At 43.4% G+C, this 17,261-nt stretch overlaps 1 protein-coding gene across 5 annotated transcripts; it reads left to right on the plus strand.

Annotated features, from left to right (window-relative positions):
• Positions 1-441: 441 nt before the first annotated feature.
• On the plus strand, positions 442-14,670 carry NFYB (nuclear transcription factor Y subunit beta). Of its 5 annotated transcripts, none has more exons than XM_042837844.1 (7): positions 442-591; positions 7,302-7,395; positions 7,902-8,032; positions 9,761-9,958; positions 11,894-11,975; positions 13,938-14,017; positions 14,228-14,670. In XM_042837844.1, the coding sequence occupies exons 2-7, from the start codon at positions 7,302-7,304 to the stop codon at positions 14,258-14,260; spliced, it is 618 nt and encodes a 205-aa protein (XP_042693778.1). In that variant the 5' UTR covers positions 442-591; the 3' UTR covers positions 14,261-14,670. The 5 variants fall into 5 exon arrangements, with proteins under 5 accessions (XP_042693778.1, XP_042693777.1, XP_042693780.1 ...); XM_042837843.1 differs by having other exon boundaries at positions 442-563; XM_042837846.1 differs by lacking the exon at positions 442-591 and adding an exon at positions 1,375-1,776.
• The last annotated feature ends 2,591 nt before the right edge of the window (positions 14,671-17,261 follow it).

A 17,261-nucleotide genomic window follows, 5' to 3' on the forward strand; every position in this document is an offset into this window, starting at 1 on the left:
AGATACTCCAAACATGCCTGGATGCTTTCCTGTGGAACCCCACGTGCTTTAGCGGGGGTTTGGCCTAGGTGATCTCTGGAGGTCCCTTCCAACCCCTACAATTCTGTGATTCTTTCTCAGTCCGCGGGCGATGAGGAAGGCAGCAAAGTCGATGAGGGACACACGTTTTATTTCCCTCTCAACCCGACGAGCCAAGGGCAGGTGTAGGACAGCCAAGGCAGGCTGTGAGGAGCCTCCACCAACAACCAACCAAAGAGCAGCAACGGCAGCCCTACACGGCAGGGCTGAGACCCCCTTTTCCCGGGGGCGCCCCCCCGCCCTGCGTCCGGCGCCTCCGTCCCCATAAAGGAGGCGGGCAGGGCCGAGGAGGCCGCGCCGGCAGCGCAGAGGGAGGGAACGCGCTGAGGGGAAGAGCCGGCGCGCGTGGCGGGGAGGCGGCGCGGAGGGAGGGCAGGCCGGCTGCGGGAAGCGGGGCTCCGCGCTGGGACTGGTTCCTTCGCAGCCATTTTCTGTCCAACCAAACAGCCGATTTGCGGAGGGAGCCAACCAGGGCCGCACTGGAGGTTTGTGCCTGGCTCCGGCCAATGATTGGTAACCGGTTCCACTGCAGGCTCGAATGAAATGTCCGTCTCCCTCCTCGGGCCCCGGCGCCGCCGCCGCGCCGCCGCCGCGGGGACCAGGAAGTGGGGGGCGAGCAGCCCCCGGGCCCCGCCGCCATCGGCTGCTCGCCCGCCTCTTTGTGCGGCCGGAGGGAGCGGGGCCGCGCGGCCGGGGAGCGGAGCTGAGCAGAGCGGGCGGCGGGGGGAGAGAGAGAGAGAGAGAGAGAGAGGGAGGGAGAGAGGCGGGCGGGCGGGCGGACGGGGAGAGAAGCGAGGCGGCGGCGGCGGGGGGTCTCGGTGCGGCGGCTGCCCCCGTCTCGACGGGGAGGTGCCCCCCCGGTTCCGGCTCCATTTTGCGGCCTAGGCGGGGGGAGGCGGAGGCGGGAACGCGGTTGCCCCGCGGCCGTGTCCGCCGCGGGCCGGGCCCTAACGGCCGTGCTACTCCCGTGCAGCCTCGGGGTCCCCTTCCCGGCGGGGAGGAGGCTTGCCGGCGGGCACGGCGAGCGCCCCACGTTGTTGCGGCCCGGCCGCTGTGCCCCCCTCCCCGCGGTGCGGCGGGAGGCCCCGACACCACGCCCATGGCCGCCGCGCCCGGCCCGGCGTGGAGCGGAGCGGCCGCGCCGCCACCGTTGCGATCCGCGAAGGAACGGTGCGCGGGTGTGAAGCGCGGGGAGCGGCACTGGGATGGGGTGAGCGTGGCTGCCCGGCAGCGTGCTGCGGGGCCCCGGCCGGAGAGCGGGAGCTCTATCGGCTCGCTGCAGCGCTGCCCGGCGAGGTGGCTGACAATAAAGTTGCTGAACGCCTGGGAGCACGTTGTCTCGTTCCATCTGAAAGCAAGGCATGAAAGGTGACCCCCGACCAAGCGTGCGCTGGAGTGAGGAAATGTGCGTAAATAGGGTTTCCCTCCCGTGCCTCGCTGTGGATGCTGTTGCATCACTGAAGGGCGCGACATGAGGAAGAGAGATCGATCAGCCCGCCGGGCTGCGGACCGAGTCGGGTCGGCGGGTTAAACAGTAACACAGGGACGGTCGGGGACATGGAAGCCTGCCTTTGCTAGGTGTCTACCTTACAGTTGTCGTAGGTGCCGTGAGTGAGCAGGTCACCCTGTTCGCAGGTGTACTTCTGTGTGCCGGCTGCTGCTCTGTCCAGAAACTGCAGCTGGTGATCCTGGAAAGAGGTATATTGTGTGAGTTATTCATAGACAATCAGAGCAGGAAGGAAAACAATCACCTGTTCTAACCATAGTTCTGCAGCTATTAAGATATATGTAATTCTTTCACTTTGTGTTACAGATCCCAATGGAATTGTAATATGACAGAAGATCATAGAAAACCAGTAGGCTTCTAGCTTTACCAGTCTCTTTCAGACTTAGCCAAAAAGTTGTTGTTCTCATGTAAAAGTTATCTAGTGGACTTGGGTGAGTTTTGGGAGGGCAGCAACTTGAGTGATTCTTGGCAGGCAGAGGGGTGGATGCCTGGATTTCAGTCCTCAAATGGCATCCTTTGTGTTGAGTAACCTGTGCCTGTCTCACCGTTACATTGTTTGATTTAGATTGAAGTTGTCATCAATAAAAAATGCATTTAAAAAAATCTTAGTGCTTTGTTAAAAGGAGCCCAGACAAAGCAGTGGCAAAAAGTTAAGTGGAAGGTGCTGCTTTGGGCATTACTCACAGCCTGGCTTTAATTGACTTGCAGGAGTGCAGAAGTGATGTTTATGCATAATCATTAGCACAATATTCTTAACAATAAGGTCAGTGATTACTTGTATTTATTTATGTGGCCTATGGCGCTGCACTTTAATGCTAGGGAAGAATTCAGTTGTAATTCCCTGGGAGATCTGAGGTGGCTTAATCTGAATCGCTATCGTTGAGGTTTCTGCTTGTTTCTCATGCTCTACTTTGAGCAGGTGATTATATATAGGCTTGGCTGTTAGTGTTGACAGCCGTAAAGCTATATTTGAAAGAAGCCAGGAACATGGGATATTACTCTTCAGGCTTTAATATTTGACAGTTACAGCAGTTCAAAGTTCAGTACAGAACCTCTTATTTGTAGTAATGATTATGTGAAGGGAGACAGCGTGCAGAGCTCTTTATTTTTGGAGGCAGGAGGGAGATCCAGAATACTTGAAGATTCAAAACATGAAATGCTTTATAACTGTTTTGTAGTCATATCTGTTTTTGTTTGTCAAAAAAATGGGGGAGGAGGAAAAGAAGGAAGCTTGCAAGGCTCTCTTCAGCTGATGCTTTAAACTTGGCTTTTCAGGTGTGATTTTTGATACAGTATGTCAGAGAAATATGGAATTTGGAAAATGATGTTAGTGCCATGATGCTGGGAAAACATGCAAGCGGTCACAATGTATGCATGTGTGGAACAACCTTTATAAGTGATGTTGATAGTAGGAAAGAAATGATTAGCAAGTCTGAGGATTCTGCTGAAAATAGTCGTCTGTCCTGAACCAGCTTTGTATAAACTCCTCCTGGTCCTGCAGCTGGAGATGGAGAAACTTCTCAACACTTAACTGACGTATTGCCACAGTGAAGGAAAAGCATAACCAGTTCACCAATGAAAAAGACAGGGTTTGCTGCTTTAATAAACAAATAAGCTTAGTTTTTCACCGAAGATGCTAGGGAAACACCAAAAACCCCATATGGAAACACAGCATAGTGCTTACAGTCAGTGCTGCAGCAGGAAGGAGCTGCTGAGGCTGAGTCCTTTCAGTGCTGCCGCCTCGTTCAGCTCCTGCAAAAGCACCAACTCATGGCCCAGGACAGTAGGACTGGTGAGATAGGCCATGGTGTGACATTACTGCTGGTAATACTGATGGATGTGGGAATGTGGAAGGGTTGGGTGGGCCCTGCTGGGCTTTGGAAGGGAGAGATTTTCTCACAGCAGTCCAGGGGAAGGAGCCCAATACAGCCTGGATGCCAGTGAGTGTTAGTGAAGCTGTCAGGTCCTCTCAGCATCAATCTGCTGTTCCTGATGCCTTTCTGCTGTTGGGGAAAACGTTGTGTTGAGAGATTAGAGGAGCTGGAGATTGGGAGAGGCAGGGTGGCATCTGTTTGTGTTCTAGGCATGTGCCAAGGGGTTTTAGCTTTACATTTCTGCGGATGTGCTGGAGTGATGCCCTGTGCCCGTGGGTGCATTTACCAGGCAGCATTTCCTGCAGTGGGAGGCTTTGCTGCCAGGTGAGAATTCAGTGGAGATTCGGTTCATCAGAAATCACTGGCAATAAAAGGGAATTAATACTGTATTTTTCAATCAGAAATTTTCTCTGTAGGTACAGCGAGTGAGGGTGAAGAACTCAGATAAAACCTTGTTGTCCCCACTGGATGTCATGTGCTGCTTTTCAGGTTTACATCTTCTATGCTATGGGCAGGTGGCAAAATAAAACTGCGGTGGCTGATATAGTTAACTGCCTATACCTTTAGTTACCTTATCTGTCCTGCTTCTGTGGCAGCTACAAAGAAGGTACCTCATTCTTCAGTCTGTGGCATAGAATTTTCTGCTGTCCCTCATTTGAAGTAGCAGTTTGAGAGAGGGATGAGCTGCATAAATACTGCATGGTGCTTAGAGCCAAAGAGGTACATGGTTTCCCTTGAGAGACCAGTTTTGCAGACTAACTTTTGTCAGGTAATTCTGAAGACAAGCTCTTTCTAGCTTTTATTCCGTTTTTCCCTTGTATGCTGATGAAAGCATCAGACCCATCCTCTCAGCAAAAGCAGCTCAGGGTTGCATTGTTGCAGTTATCCTTTAGCAGAGTCACAGATACTGCTCTTTAGGAGAGCTTTTTAGATTAAGCAGGATGCAAGATTTACTTCAGGGTAGTGAGGATTTATCAGTTCTGTGTAGATGTATTCTAGGAACGGTGTGAGTTGTGGGCTGCTGACAGAAGCGTTTTTTTTGTAAGCATCCTCCAGAAGACTTCCTACGAGATGGTAGTGTAAAACTGTACATGCACTCACTTTCACTCATCATTGAGTTTTCTTTGATGTCTTTGATCTGAAGTGTTTCCCTTTCAAAATATTTCTGGTGTTACTTTCCCTGAGCTGTTAATTTGTATCTTCCTAGTAACGGTCTCCTTCATTAGAGGTACCAGGGACAGGCAGAATGCATGGTTGGCCTTGATCTGAAGGCTCTTTCCTAACTAAATGATTCTGTGATTCTCAGCGTTTTCTTAGAGCAAGTCCAGTGATACTGAGAGCTTTTCCTTTTTAAAAAGGCAATTAATTAGAAATGTTGTACTTCAAGCAGTATTTTCTCAGCGTTAGATTATGTGGTTATGTACTGTGGGCACTGGCTTGAGCAGGCTGTTAAATAAGCGGTGATCCAAGTGTCTTCTTGAGTTCTGACCATCTGAAGCTGAACCTGTAATACCTGCACAGGTAATTGTATTCACTGTGAGATAACTGAATTATCTTGTGCTCCTGCATTAGGGACTTGGCTGTGCAGAAAGGTGTTACACTGTCCATCCAACCACTGTGCTGTGGTTGTCTTAAAAACCTTACCTGCAGTCTAACCACGGAAATAATTTCAGTATGTATAAGGCTACCAGTGTCTCTTTGCTTTATCTGGGATAGATCTACCTGTTTCTTTTGTGCAAGCCTTTTCCTTTCAGTTCTACTGATCTAATTGCTGGCTTTGATTTGCAATGGTGATAAGATTCCACACACAAAAAAAACCCTTGCTAATTATCAGGTGACATGTAAGTAAAAATGGAAATGTGGACACAAGAGAAAAAAGGCAAAAATGGTACCTGAAAAATGCATTAATCTAATGAGGTCAAAAGTGCCAAGAGATGCAGTGGGCTTTGAGAAGAGATTCAAACAAGGATTGTCCTTTGAAGGAGAGTAGAGCTGATGAAAGCAATGGGAGTTTCCTAAGCAATGTTACTGGGACTTGGCTATGAGGATGGGGGGGCAGCTTGCAGAATGGGCGGGTGGAAGCAGATGAGCTATCCCACCATAGTATCTTGAAAGGCATGCTTCATAAAAGGCTGTGGGGGAACCTCAAGGCATTTCAGCTAGAACTGGGGCTGAATGAGTTTCATGCTTAGGATTTGTGGAGTCCATAATTCTGAGTTAAATTTGAACAGGGACCAGAGCTGAAACTGAGCTCTGGGAACAAGACTGCCAGAAAATCCCAAATTAATTTTGGAATCAGCTTTTGGGATTTAGCAGACTACAGAACATAACCACTTTGAATTACAGAAGGAAAAGAGTGGCATGGCTGTTCTGAGGAAAGGCAAAATCAGTTTTGGTGTTCTGGATGCTCAGGATTGAGGAACCTTTTCACAGTTGTTACAGTGAGCTGAGTAAGCAAACCCTGGACGCTGGGAAATTGAGAAGTGAAGTCTTCTTACAAAGAGCCTGCAGCACACAGACAAAGCAGTCTGCTGTGGCACCTGGCATGAGGAAGGTAAAGCTTAAGGCGTTGCCCTTCTTCAGATAGAGCTGCTGTGTGTGAAATGAAGCTGTTTTAAAAGCCCATGGGAAAGGATCAGAAGTACTTTACAGGAAGCAGTGGGCAGTGCTGTGCATTGGAGAAGAGGTAGAAGAGTTCTTCCTTTAACCAGCTCCTACGGCTGCATCCAGCTATGTAATGCTGCTGTGAATGCCTGCAGTGCTCAGGTTTCATGTGTGTCTGTGGCTGAGCATGGCACCGGATGTTGCTTCAACATTTGTAAGCAAAACCTCAGCCCTTGCAGCCTCAGAGCTCAGATTTGAGAGAGGTTTGGTTTCTCATATTTCTGGGAGGTGTAAAAATAGCACAGGACTGTCTCACCCTCACCCTCTTGTAGGCCAATGGGAGCTGCAGGCTCTTGTTGGCAGTGACCACAGCACAATCAAATGCCTTCCTCCCTCCCTTCCTCTGCTGCCTTTCAGGGCATAGAATGGGGATGACAGAGTGAGCAGGTAAAGAGCAAAATGTTATCAGAAGTGTGTGGCATCCACAGCCAAGAAAGTCTGAGGTGAAGGAAAACCTGATACTGTGCATGGAAAGGTGCTCAGAAATATCTCTAGGTTTCTGAGCCACTGTAGAAAGAATTCTGCACACGCTGGGAGCCCCTTGAGTTTTTGGGTTTTTTTTTGCATTGCTTCTGCTCTCTAGAAACAGCATCATTACAGTCTTACACAGGTGAAAACAAAAACAGAAAAGTGATATTTGAGATTTATGGGAACTAAATGCTCTGCAAAAGTTTATTTTCAAGGCATCAACGAGAAAAAAGTCAAGGTTGTTCAAATTCATGATGTTGCAGTTTAATCTGATTGCCTGGGATTTTGCTTTTTCATTCATAAAGATGCTTGGCCCTGGGGCCATGTCTGACCTGGGGATGGGCTATAGGTTGTCATTAAAAAGAAAAAGAAAAACCCCACAAATTAAAACCAAAACTGCTATTAGGAAGTGCTAACCTTTGTTTTAAATGGAATACATGAAGCTACCTCTCTTTAGCTAAGTTATTTAACTTAGCTTTTTTGTATGAATGAGATAGCTGCAAGAATTGCTCTTCAGTGTGTTGCATCTGAAGGAACAAATCAAAGCAATTAGTAAAGTGCAGCAACTATGAGAGTTCTCAAATAGCAAAATATTCAGGCTGTAACAATTGGTTCTCGTAGTTGTAGGTTTATTAAGTGCTGTTTTCCAGCTGTAGCTGCTCTTAGCTTATAACAAACGTACCTGAAAGCATTGCTTCTTCTGGTTTTAGATGGATGGTGATAGCTCCACGACGGATGCTTCTCAGTTAGGAATTGCTGGAGATTACATTGGTGGCAGTCACTACGTGATACAGCCTCACGATGGTAAGAAATGTAAATATTATTATTTTTGCCTCTATGTAATTTCATTTGAGTTCTTGTGAAGTTCTCTGCTATCGTTTCCAAGCTAAGAATTGATAATTGTTTGTATTTATGAATCCATTAAGGCTTCATCCAGTAAGGCATCCATTATGATGCCTTACTGTATAAAGCATTTTTCCTGCAGTCTAAAGGCAACTTTGGGAGTTATCAGTGTTGCTACTGAGTCCCTGGGGGTAATGACAAAAACCTTGCCTTTCTAGGAAAGAGTTTTTGTTTTGACATGACATTTCTGTGTATAATGAGATAAGTATGGTGCCAAACACACATGAAGGTACTGTGGTATTACATCTATCATCTGTGGGTTTGGGGTTTTTTTTTGTTTTCATTTTAGTTATTTCTACATTATTAATACGGTGGGCTTTCAAAAGTCATCAATCTTTCAGTTTAAGATTTTCAACTTGACTTATTGCCTGTTATCTATCAAATACAATTTCTGTTAACTTCTTCAGACACAGAAGACAGCATGAATGATCATGAAGATACAAATGGTTCAAAAGAGAGCTTTAGAGAACAAGATATCTATCTTCCAATTGCAAATGTGGCAAGGATAATGAAAAACGCCATACCCCAAACAGGAAAGGTATTACTCTCATCTTTAAACAAAATCTAGTACTGAGTTTTGTTCCTTTCTCTGAGTGAACTGAAGCTGGCAGAGCTGCATTTTCTGGACAGGAGGCAGTTGGGATCAAATCTTTTCTCTTTTTTAGGTTTCAGAAAGCTTTTAGTAATTTCCCTAATTACAGGGGCTGCAACAAGGCTCCTATAGGGCTTTCAAGGGCATTATTTTTCATAGATCTTTTCCCTGATGTTGTCAACGGGTCAAACTTGGTGACAATCCCACATCACTAAGAACTTTTTCTATGGAATTATGTCCTAAAAGAAGTGACTTTCTGCTTTGACTTGTTTCAAATGTGGAATAAGTGGAACTTTTTGGATGAAATAAGAATCCATTTCTCTTCCTGAAGGAAAGAGAACACTCAGGTCATTTTAGCATTTGGATATGGATATTCAGGCAATAGCAGACTAAGAGCCTGCTTTGTACCACATAGCAAGCAGGCCAGGTATTGGAAGACTTATTTTATTTCTTTCTTCTAAGAATAGACTCTTAAATCAATTCTGAGCTGGCAACAGGATAAGCATTTAAATGTTCTACCTGTTTATGTTAAAACTTTGCAGGGCTCCTATTACTTGATGCTTTAACTCCTAGCTAAGGCTGAATATTTTTTTTTTTTAACATTCCTTCAAATAGAAGCAAGGCATAATTTTCTTGCATCTGCTCATACTTTCACAGTGTTCAGGGCTTTCTGGAAATCTGGGTGTTACATTTTTATCTTTGCTGTGAAAAATTCTTCACTGGTCCATATTGTCATAAATTTTTAGCAATCAAGATGAGATTTTTCTCAAGAATTCAGCATATGGGATGCCAAGCTCTCTTGAAAAAAATCAGGGAGGTCTTTGTGAAAAGCTGCAAGGGAAGCTGTTGGCTGATGAGTATTTCTGAAAATCTGGCTCTATTCCTCTGAAAATATCAGAGGAATTGAAGATCCTGCGTAGTTACCACTTTGTTATTTTAAGGGGAATACAAACAGGTTCTTCTCATGTGAAGAATAAGGATCTTAATTATTATAATCCTTCAGTTGGCTCCTGTCAGCTTCCCTAATAATCTTGAGCAATGCTTGCTGTTATTTTAAGTGAGGCAAATTACTTTGTCCAGCTGAAAAGCAGAATCAAATGTATTTATTTCATTCTTGCCAGAGGCATGTTGTGTTTCTTCAGCTGAATTCTCATTTGGCAAATTTATACAGGAATATTAAAGCACTAGAGGAGCTTGCTGCTAGGCATGTATTTCAGTCCCTGAATTCAGTCAGGGTAAAAAAACCTCATCATGGTCAGGTTGGTGAGAATGTGCTGCAGTGGGTTGGAACTGTTGGTCTATTGAAAGGAAGATGTAAGTGGGCTGTGACTTCGTAATGAGCAGATTTGAAGGAGTGGGTAAGCAAATCCAGGCACAATATTGATATGTACCTGTATATATGAAACTTTATACAGAGCACAATTATGAGTTCAGAAAATGCTGACAGTTCTGTTGAAATAGTAAAGCTTCATTTAAAACCATTACAGCTGTGCTTACATAGAGTAGTGATGACATCCAGTGGCTATCTCACATACATACCTAAATGGCAGCATCACCCGATGGTGGGATGCTTCCTTTATTATCTATTACTATCTAACTTTCTTGGTTTTTTTTTTATTATTTATTTTTAGTTTTCTCAGATCTTCATCATTTTGTGATGCTTTTCCTCTCTAGATTGCTAAGGATGCAAAAGAATGTGTGCAAGAGTGTGTAAGTGAATTCATCAGCTTTATAACGTCAGAAGCAAGTGAGAGGTGTCACCAAGAGAAAAGAAAGACCATCAACGGGGAGGATATTCTCTTTGCCATGTCTACCTTGGGATTTGATAGCTATGTTGAGCCTCTGAAGTTATACCTCCAAAAATTCAGAGAGGTTGGTCTATACATCAATGTTTCCTCATTTATTTGTCCTGATTTTTTTATTCTGAGGTTTTTTTTTATCCTGACTTTTTATTCTGAGCCCTTTATTGGATTTCTGTAATGGCTGACTTGCACTGTATCTCACAGTAATTGTCAGGGAATAATGGGGACTAATGTAGCATTTTAAAACGTTTCAGAAGCTCTCAGGAGAAAAGAGTAAGCAAGCATTTTGATTAGACTTGCTGATTCCAAGTAGTTAAAGCTTCCTCCGAGTAACTTCTGTAATATATATGGAAGTAAAGCACTAAATTCTTTAAAAACACCTATTCAGAATACTGCATTTGATCTTTGGCTTCTCTCCATAAAACTGTACTGGATGGCATCCTCTGAGGATCTGGCCTAATGCCCGCTCTTTGGGCTTGGGATCTGAAAAAGACTTTTTTTCTCATGTCGGAATAATGATTTGAATGAAGGACTATTTATTGCAGTGGTATTCCAATTTGCTCTTTGTTACTGCTTGTCTGCTAATTTGCTTTCGATACTTTGTATCTGCTAGGTATGCGATCGAGGCATTTTCCTTTATCCTTTCTCTAGCAGAAAATGGCTTTTTTTCCCCCTTTCGGCAATTTAATTGGGATTTTTTTTTCCCACTTCCTCCTACCTGGAGACTAAAGAAAATTTTACTTCTTTATTCTATATTCTATCTACTTCAAAGTACAAGTTGTAATCAAACAAATCAAAGGCATTTTCATCCGATGACCTCTCTTCCTTAAATCTTGAATGAAGAAATTGTTCAGGGTCAAAATGATCATGGAAAGAGGCTTTACTGGCATGAGTGAAGCAGGGAGGTCTGAATTGGCACTGCTGTAGGAAGAGATGCTCTTCAGATGTTGTCTGTTCTGTAAATCCAAGTTTTTTCAATTAACAGGGTTAGGCTCACTAGCAGTATTTAATTTGCTGATAGCACTTGAAGCTTCCACTTCCCAGGAGGTCATTTGTTATGATGGACTGTGAGTAACAGGAGGTGAAATCTAGAAATTGAAGCACGGCTGTCTGCTGTCTTTTCCCACTTCCGTGTAGCAGTAACAACACTTTTGATGGCACAGGCACGTGCTTTAATTAAAGCAAGTGATGCCTATCTAGTTGTGGTACTTCTGGAGAAGTCTGAAGTGGATCTATTCTGCTCTTCTTCTGAAATGTCCATCTTTTGCAGATGTGTATGCCATGGTAGCAGAGTATTGTGATTACTTTTTTAAATAGTTTTGGGTGCCTTGGACAGTTCTGGCCATCAGTTTTAAGCCTTCATTCTGTATTCTGTCAGGTACTCCATGAAGGTTTCTGTTTTGTAGCTTTTATGTTTGTTCTACATCAAACAGTTGCACAGATTTATTTTTTTTTTTAATATGTTTTTAGTGTTTTTTCCTGCAGGTTCTTATGTAATAGTACAGATCATCAAACTTCATAATTAAAGAACTGCACACAGATGACTGGGAGCCTTGGCTTTCTGTGCTGATATCCTTTGTGGCTGCAGTCCTTGCTGTAGGGGAAGAAATCCAAATCTTGGTTTTAAATGTCAACCCTTTGCTGTATGATGATGGCACTTGAATATGGTTGGTGGGCAAAGGTTGTGCACTCACTGGTTCTGAGACTGTGATTCCATATACACGTGCTAGCTGCTGCTTCTGGATTGTTGCACATCTCTGACTTTGTGCAGAAGTAAACTTCTAGAACTACACAATACTAATTTTGCAGAGTTTTGGTTTCTGAGAAGTATGACTAAGATTAAAAAAAAATGCCCTTTACCTGTTCTTGTATTATGCACAGTCTTAAACACAAGTTTTGTAGGTCTTGGATTTCAAAGTCCAGCTCAACTTCCAAACCTTGGATTCTGCAGGCCGTCTCATGCCAAGAATGCACTAATGTGGATACCCATTTTTCTTCTGTCCAGGCAATGAAAGGAGAAAAGGGAATTGGGGGAACAGTTACAACTGGAGATGGTTTAAGTGAGGAGCTCACAGAAGAAGCATTTAGTAAGTAATACTCTTTAGTTGTTTTCGTTATCGTTACGAGTCTTCTAAAACAATGCGTCCTTTAGGACATGATAATTCTTAACCAAGGAAGAGATTCTGGGCCACTTGTGTTGTATCCATGATCCTCTGAGACTTCCATTTGAGAAGTCTGGAGGATACCCTCTGCTTTTCTGACTTATCCCAGTCAGAATTTATATCAAAATGAAGATGGTGGGAAATACTGACACAGTAGTAGTAACTCCTGTCAACTGTGGGAGACTTCTAAGCACACATACGTTAGTGCCAGTATTTTCCTCTATACTTAAGCATGGATTGTAATGACAGATGTAAGATTTTTTTGTTTGTTTGTTACGTGGGTTTCATTCTTTTAATTTACAATTAAGAGTTTACTATTTGGATTTCCTAATCTTTATCTGCATTGTCTTACGGAATAGCTCTTTTGGTTCAGAAGTGGTAAGGCACGAATCAGGCCCAATTCATTAACCTGGACTGCAGCTGAGATGCTTGTGGTCTGTTTTCTCTCTCTTTCTCACACACACACACACACACACACACACACACACACACACACAGAATTGTACAACTGAAAAAAAGATTACTATTCCATCTGTGGATCATCTGTCCCAATAAATCTGATACTGTATTATTATTATTATTATTACTATTATACCATTAAGTGGCAGAAGGCTGAAGATCTGTTCCTTGTCCCTTTTTCAAATAGCCCAGGCCTGGGAGGCTCAGAGTGCCCTATGAAATAAGCATTAATTTGCTGTGATTTGAAGAGAGCAGCTTTGGAAGAGAACAGTCAGTGTTGGCAGGATGCCCAGGGAGATGTTGCAGTAGCAGAAAGGCAGGGAGAGGGATTTCTTTGAAGTGAGTGATGGTGTCACGTGCTGCGGGCATTTCTTCTCTGTAGGGGTGCAGCTATGGATCCCTTCAGGGCTGTGGTCTCGCGGCAGCAGCAGTCATAGCTGTGCTGCTGCAGCATAGCCTGTAGTTCTTCCTTGTAGATCTGCACCACATCTGGGTCAGAGAGCTGGCATTAAGCTGTTCAACATATGTGGTGGAGGGTGCTGTGATTTTAAATCTGGCTAGATCTGTGGAGATCTTTAAAGCCTCAGTTAACTTGCCAACTTAAGCGTCTGAAAGTTAATACGATGAAGGAAAGCAAAAACAAGCTTCAGCTTTTGTATTGAAGCTGTTAGGATTACACTGTTTTGATATTTTTATGGGTTTTGCCTCTTGTACAGAGTGCTATGCTGTATAACAACTTAACTTACAACTTGGAAGCTTTACTTCCAGCTAACACTTGCAGCACGTAGTTACTCTGAATGTCACAGAGCTTACCGTTATGCATTACTGTAGGGGTGTGGCTTAGGGCATCATCCATGAATTTTCTTTATAAATGTCAGAAGTACTTTTTACTCGGTTCATTGGCCTCATCTTTCCTCTGTAAAATTCAGAGATAACCTGAAAGGCACGCTGAAGTCATGCAGCATAATGTCAACTGCCTCCACGTTAGAGCTTTTATAAAGTACCGCTTTTTCCCTGAGCATACACATGCACGAGGAACTCAAGTGCTAAATCTTATGTCTAAACAAACTCCAAATTCTCCAGATTTCTTAGAGTATTGAATGTTGGAGATTGGGTTTTTTTTTTTTTTTTTGATGGCCAGATGGCAAAATCCAGTCCTCAGTGTGCTGCTGTGTATGTTCTACCTCACATTCGTGTCTTACTTCTAGCTTATCCGATGCAAAATCCAGGTGAATTTAGGTTCTGAACTGCTGATGGAGATATGTAGCAGTGGTAATGAGCTTGGTGATGTAGCTGTCATGAGAGGAACTGTTCCACAGACCCAGAGCATGCCACAACTAAATGTTTTGTAGGTAATACACACTTCAAACAGGGCTCCATGTATCCTGTGGTTCTTGTCTAACTTCCTTAAAATGCTTTTTCTTTCAGCTAATCAGTTGCCAGCGGGCTTAATAACTACAGACGGCCAGCAGCAGAATGTTATGGTCTATACAACATCGTATCAGCAGGTACAGTATCCTATCATCTGTTCTCCCTTCTGCTGCAAAAATTCAAATGCTAACTCAGCTGCCTTCCTCTGAAAGGCAAAAACTGATGATATTTTTAGTACTTTGGCGGCTGTTGTGCCATCCCAGTGCTCTGACAACTCAAGGCTGCCGATGGTGATGCTGTTTCAAAACGTGTGAAGTTGAATGTAAGCTTCCATTTTCTTTCTCCAGATCTCCGGTGTTCAGCAAATTCAGTTCTCATGATTTGAAGAAAACTTTGGATCTGGGAACGCGAGATGCAGAAGCTGTGCAACTCTAATGAAAAGACAGTTTTAATGACTGGTGAAGAGATTTCTCTCTTTGTATATTAAATAGCTGTAATGTAGCTACCTGAAGCTTGACTAATTGAGGTATGAATTCAGACTCAAATCTTTTTCATGAATAATTTTAAAGAAACAAATTGGATTTTAAAGGTATTAAAGTATTTTTGTTTTGTACAAGAGTTTGTTGCTCTGTATAACTCCTGTATGCATTGTATATTGCAATTTATTACTGTCAGAGATTTGTAGACAGTTTCTTATTTTCATATTGAATCATGTTACTTTTGTAATTCAGGTAAACAGCTGGGTTAATTCATGTTTACCCTTTGAATAAAATGGTAAGGGTAAAGTTCATTTTTGAATGCAAGTTGCCTTTATTATAAAGATTGAGTTGGTCTTGGTTATGTAACTTGTCTTGCATGACAACCTCAGCTAACTTTAGATGTCATTATATTTATTGAAATTTTGAAAGGGACTTTTTCTCACAAAAGTGCAGCTCAGAGGCATTGCTACAACTGTTTTTTATGTAACTTGAAACTTAGAAGTAAATCAGAAACAAGCAACTCTCCTACGGTTAGAGACTTAGAGCTAGTCAACAGTGTTAATGCAAACACTGATGGTGTATGATGCAGGTCTTCATTTCATTCTTTTTCAGTCACTCCTTAGACTGATTTCGGTAAGTTTAAGGTGGTCTTTGTGCTACTGAAAATAGCTCTTCCTTTTTATGTATGGTTTTTAGTATCCAAAACTTAGAAATTCTACGGTAGTGGGGGGTGGGGGGGATTTTATAGAGACCTCATTTTAACTTTCTACTGAAATGTTTTCAGGTTGCTTGTGAGACTGTGGGAACTGAAATGTGTTAGCAGCTCTCTGTGTACAGCGTGTGTGTGAGCGCGTACGTGCGAGTGGCTGAAACTGGGACAAGCGGTACAAATCTGCAACGAATGCTAGACTTCAACTTTGCTGTCTCTTTTCTGGTTTTGCAATAAACTCTAACTAGAGAATGTAGTTCTGCATATTTAGCCAACTGTTCTTGGTAACATTGCTGTTTCTTTAATAGCTAGGTGGGTGATTTTGTTAGATGCCCTTCCTTAGCCTGTTAAGATAGGGGTGGTGGGTTTAGTAATAGCCTGCAATTTGGAACCTTCTGTTTTTTTCCTACTGCTTGCAAGAGACTAACGTGTAATTGTTATTTTTCCATTTACCTGTCATTAATTTAAACAGATCACACCTTGCCTTCATTGCCATACCATTTCTTGTTGGTAAACAAACAAGTAACCATTTAATATTGGAAAAATATCTCAACTGAGCCATCTCACAAGCCTGAAATAGTCAATTCTGTGCTACTCCAAAACTTCAATGTATGTGTGGATTTAAACAGTGTTCTTGCAAGCCAGCATGATGCTGGCAGGGCGTCTAGGGGAGGCACAGTGTATGCTGTGGCAGTCCAGGCAGATGTTGTGGGGTTTGTGGCAGTCTGCAGTTCTTCAGCAGCTACACCTCTAAACAAATGGAATTTTTCATTAGATGTACAGCTGGACAACACAGTCACTACAGGAGCCCCTTTGGTTTGTATTCAGTTTCTTTAAGGCCTCCATACCCTTTTTCCATTGCAAATTTGGCTGCAGAGCTGTGATTACTGCTAAGGAGAAGCTAGGGGTTTTGCAGCTGGATGTGTAGAAAGGGAGTGAAGGGTGTCTGACTCATTTGCTTGAGATCAATTGCATCTTTCTTGCTCTGCCTGCTCTTCTGTGAGCTTAGGTTAAGGAGTTCTCTTGAATTCATGGTTTATGAACTATCATCAGAGCAAAGGAGTCAATATTACTTTGTTTTGCTTTTCCTGTACTCCCTCTCACACCCCACCCCACTCCATGTGGTTGAGGGACAAAGCTGCATCAACCTTGTTCCATTCTCTTCCTGAAAATACAGCTGTGGAAGTAATTGTTTGTAGGGTGTTACAGTGCTGATAAAGTACATATGGCCTTACGTATGGAAATAATGGAGGGAACTTGTCTGAATTTGGATCAGTCAGTGGTAGTTAACACAACCACAACTCGGCCAGCCCTCTACATATTCTCACCTTCTTACTTGTCAGTGCTCATGATATAAACTACTTTTAAAGACTAAATGGTAGTAACCATTTCTGCTACATTCCATCTGTTTCTGTAGAATTGCAGTCTTTCTGGCTGTCCGAGTGTTTTGTTTGAACTAAAACAGCTCAGAACTGAGCTTGAGGTCAAGACAGCAGTGGCAGCCTATTCCAGAAGCTGAAAAAAAGGATTCTTGAAACAAATAGCAGTGATACTCAGAGACCTCTTTTCAAACAGTGACTTTCTCAGGTACCTCTCCATGACACAAATTTTTCTGCCTTAACTTAATGATCCTTGTGACGCTCATACAGTGGGCCCAGTACAAAAAAAGCACGGAAACAACATACCTGTAATCAAAATGCAGTCATAAGGAAAGCTAAGCTTGGAGTTCTTCCGTGCCCTGTTTCCATTGGATGTTCAGTGGAAGCTGTTGCTCTGCCTTTATCGATCTCGCTGATGTAAGCGTACGTCTTTGCTGTTCTATTTATTCCTTGGGTCTGGTCTTTGCTGCACGCTAAATGGGTGTTTGGGAAATGTGAGGTGGGACATCCCAAACACCAGCTGACCGTGCTTATCTGCCTTGTAGCCAAAAATCAGTGTGATGCTTTAGAAAGCTGTCCTCTTGAAACGCCTCGTAAATGTGCTGTGAATCGTGTCAGATAAGCAGATGGCCCCGCTGTTGTTCTGAGATGATGCCCCCACTAACATACCATAAGCAGCTATAGGTGCAGAAGGAAAGAGATCGATTCCTCTCTGGCCAGCAGCAGGAGGAGAACATATGGGTCACTGCACACGCACAGGAGCTGCCTCAATGCAGAACGACACTGAGCATAGGGGAAAGCCAAAGGCCTTTCC

Source organism: Centrocercus urophasianus, unplaced genomic scaffold (genome assembly GCF_019232065.1).
Source record: "Centrocercus urophasianus isolate 14NV4802_14NV808 unplaced genomic scaffold, USGS_Curo_1.0 seq_73, whole genome shotgun sequence".
Lineage (NCBI taxonomy): Eukaryota > Metazoa > Chordata > Aves > Galliformes > Phasianidae > Centrocercus > Centrocercus urophasianus.

Bases quoted from the DNA above. Each gene is read 5' to 3' on its own strand.
- NFYB (XM_042837842.1), top strand. From the start codon at position 5,864: ATGCTCAGGATTGAGGAACCTTTTCACAGTTGTTACAGTGAGCTGAGT. The intron at 6,014-7,301 runs GTAAAGCTTAAG...TTCTGGTTTTAG, and splicing joins TGGCACCTGGCATGAGGAAG to ATGGATGGTGATAGCTCCAC. The intron at 8,033-9,760 runs GTATTACTCTCA...TTTCCTCTCTAG, and splicing joins CCATACCCCAAACAGGAAAG to ATTGCTAAGGATGCAAAAGA.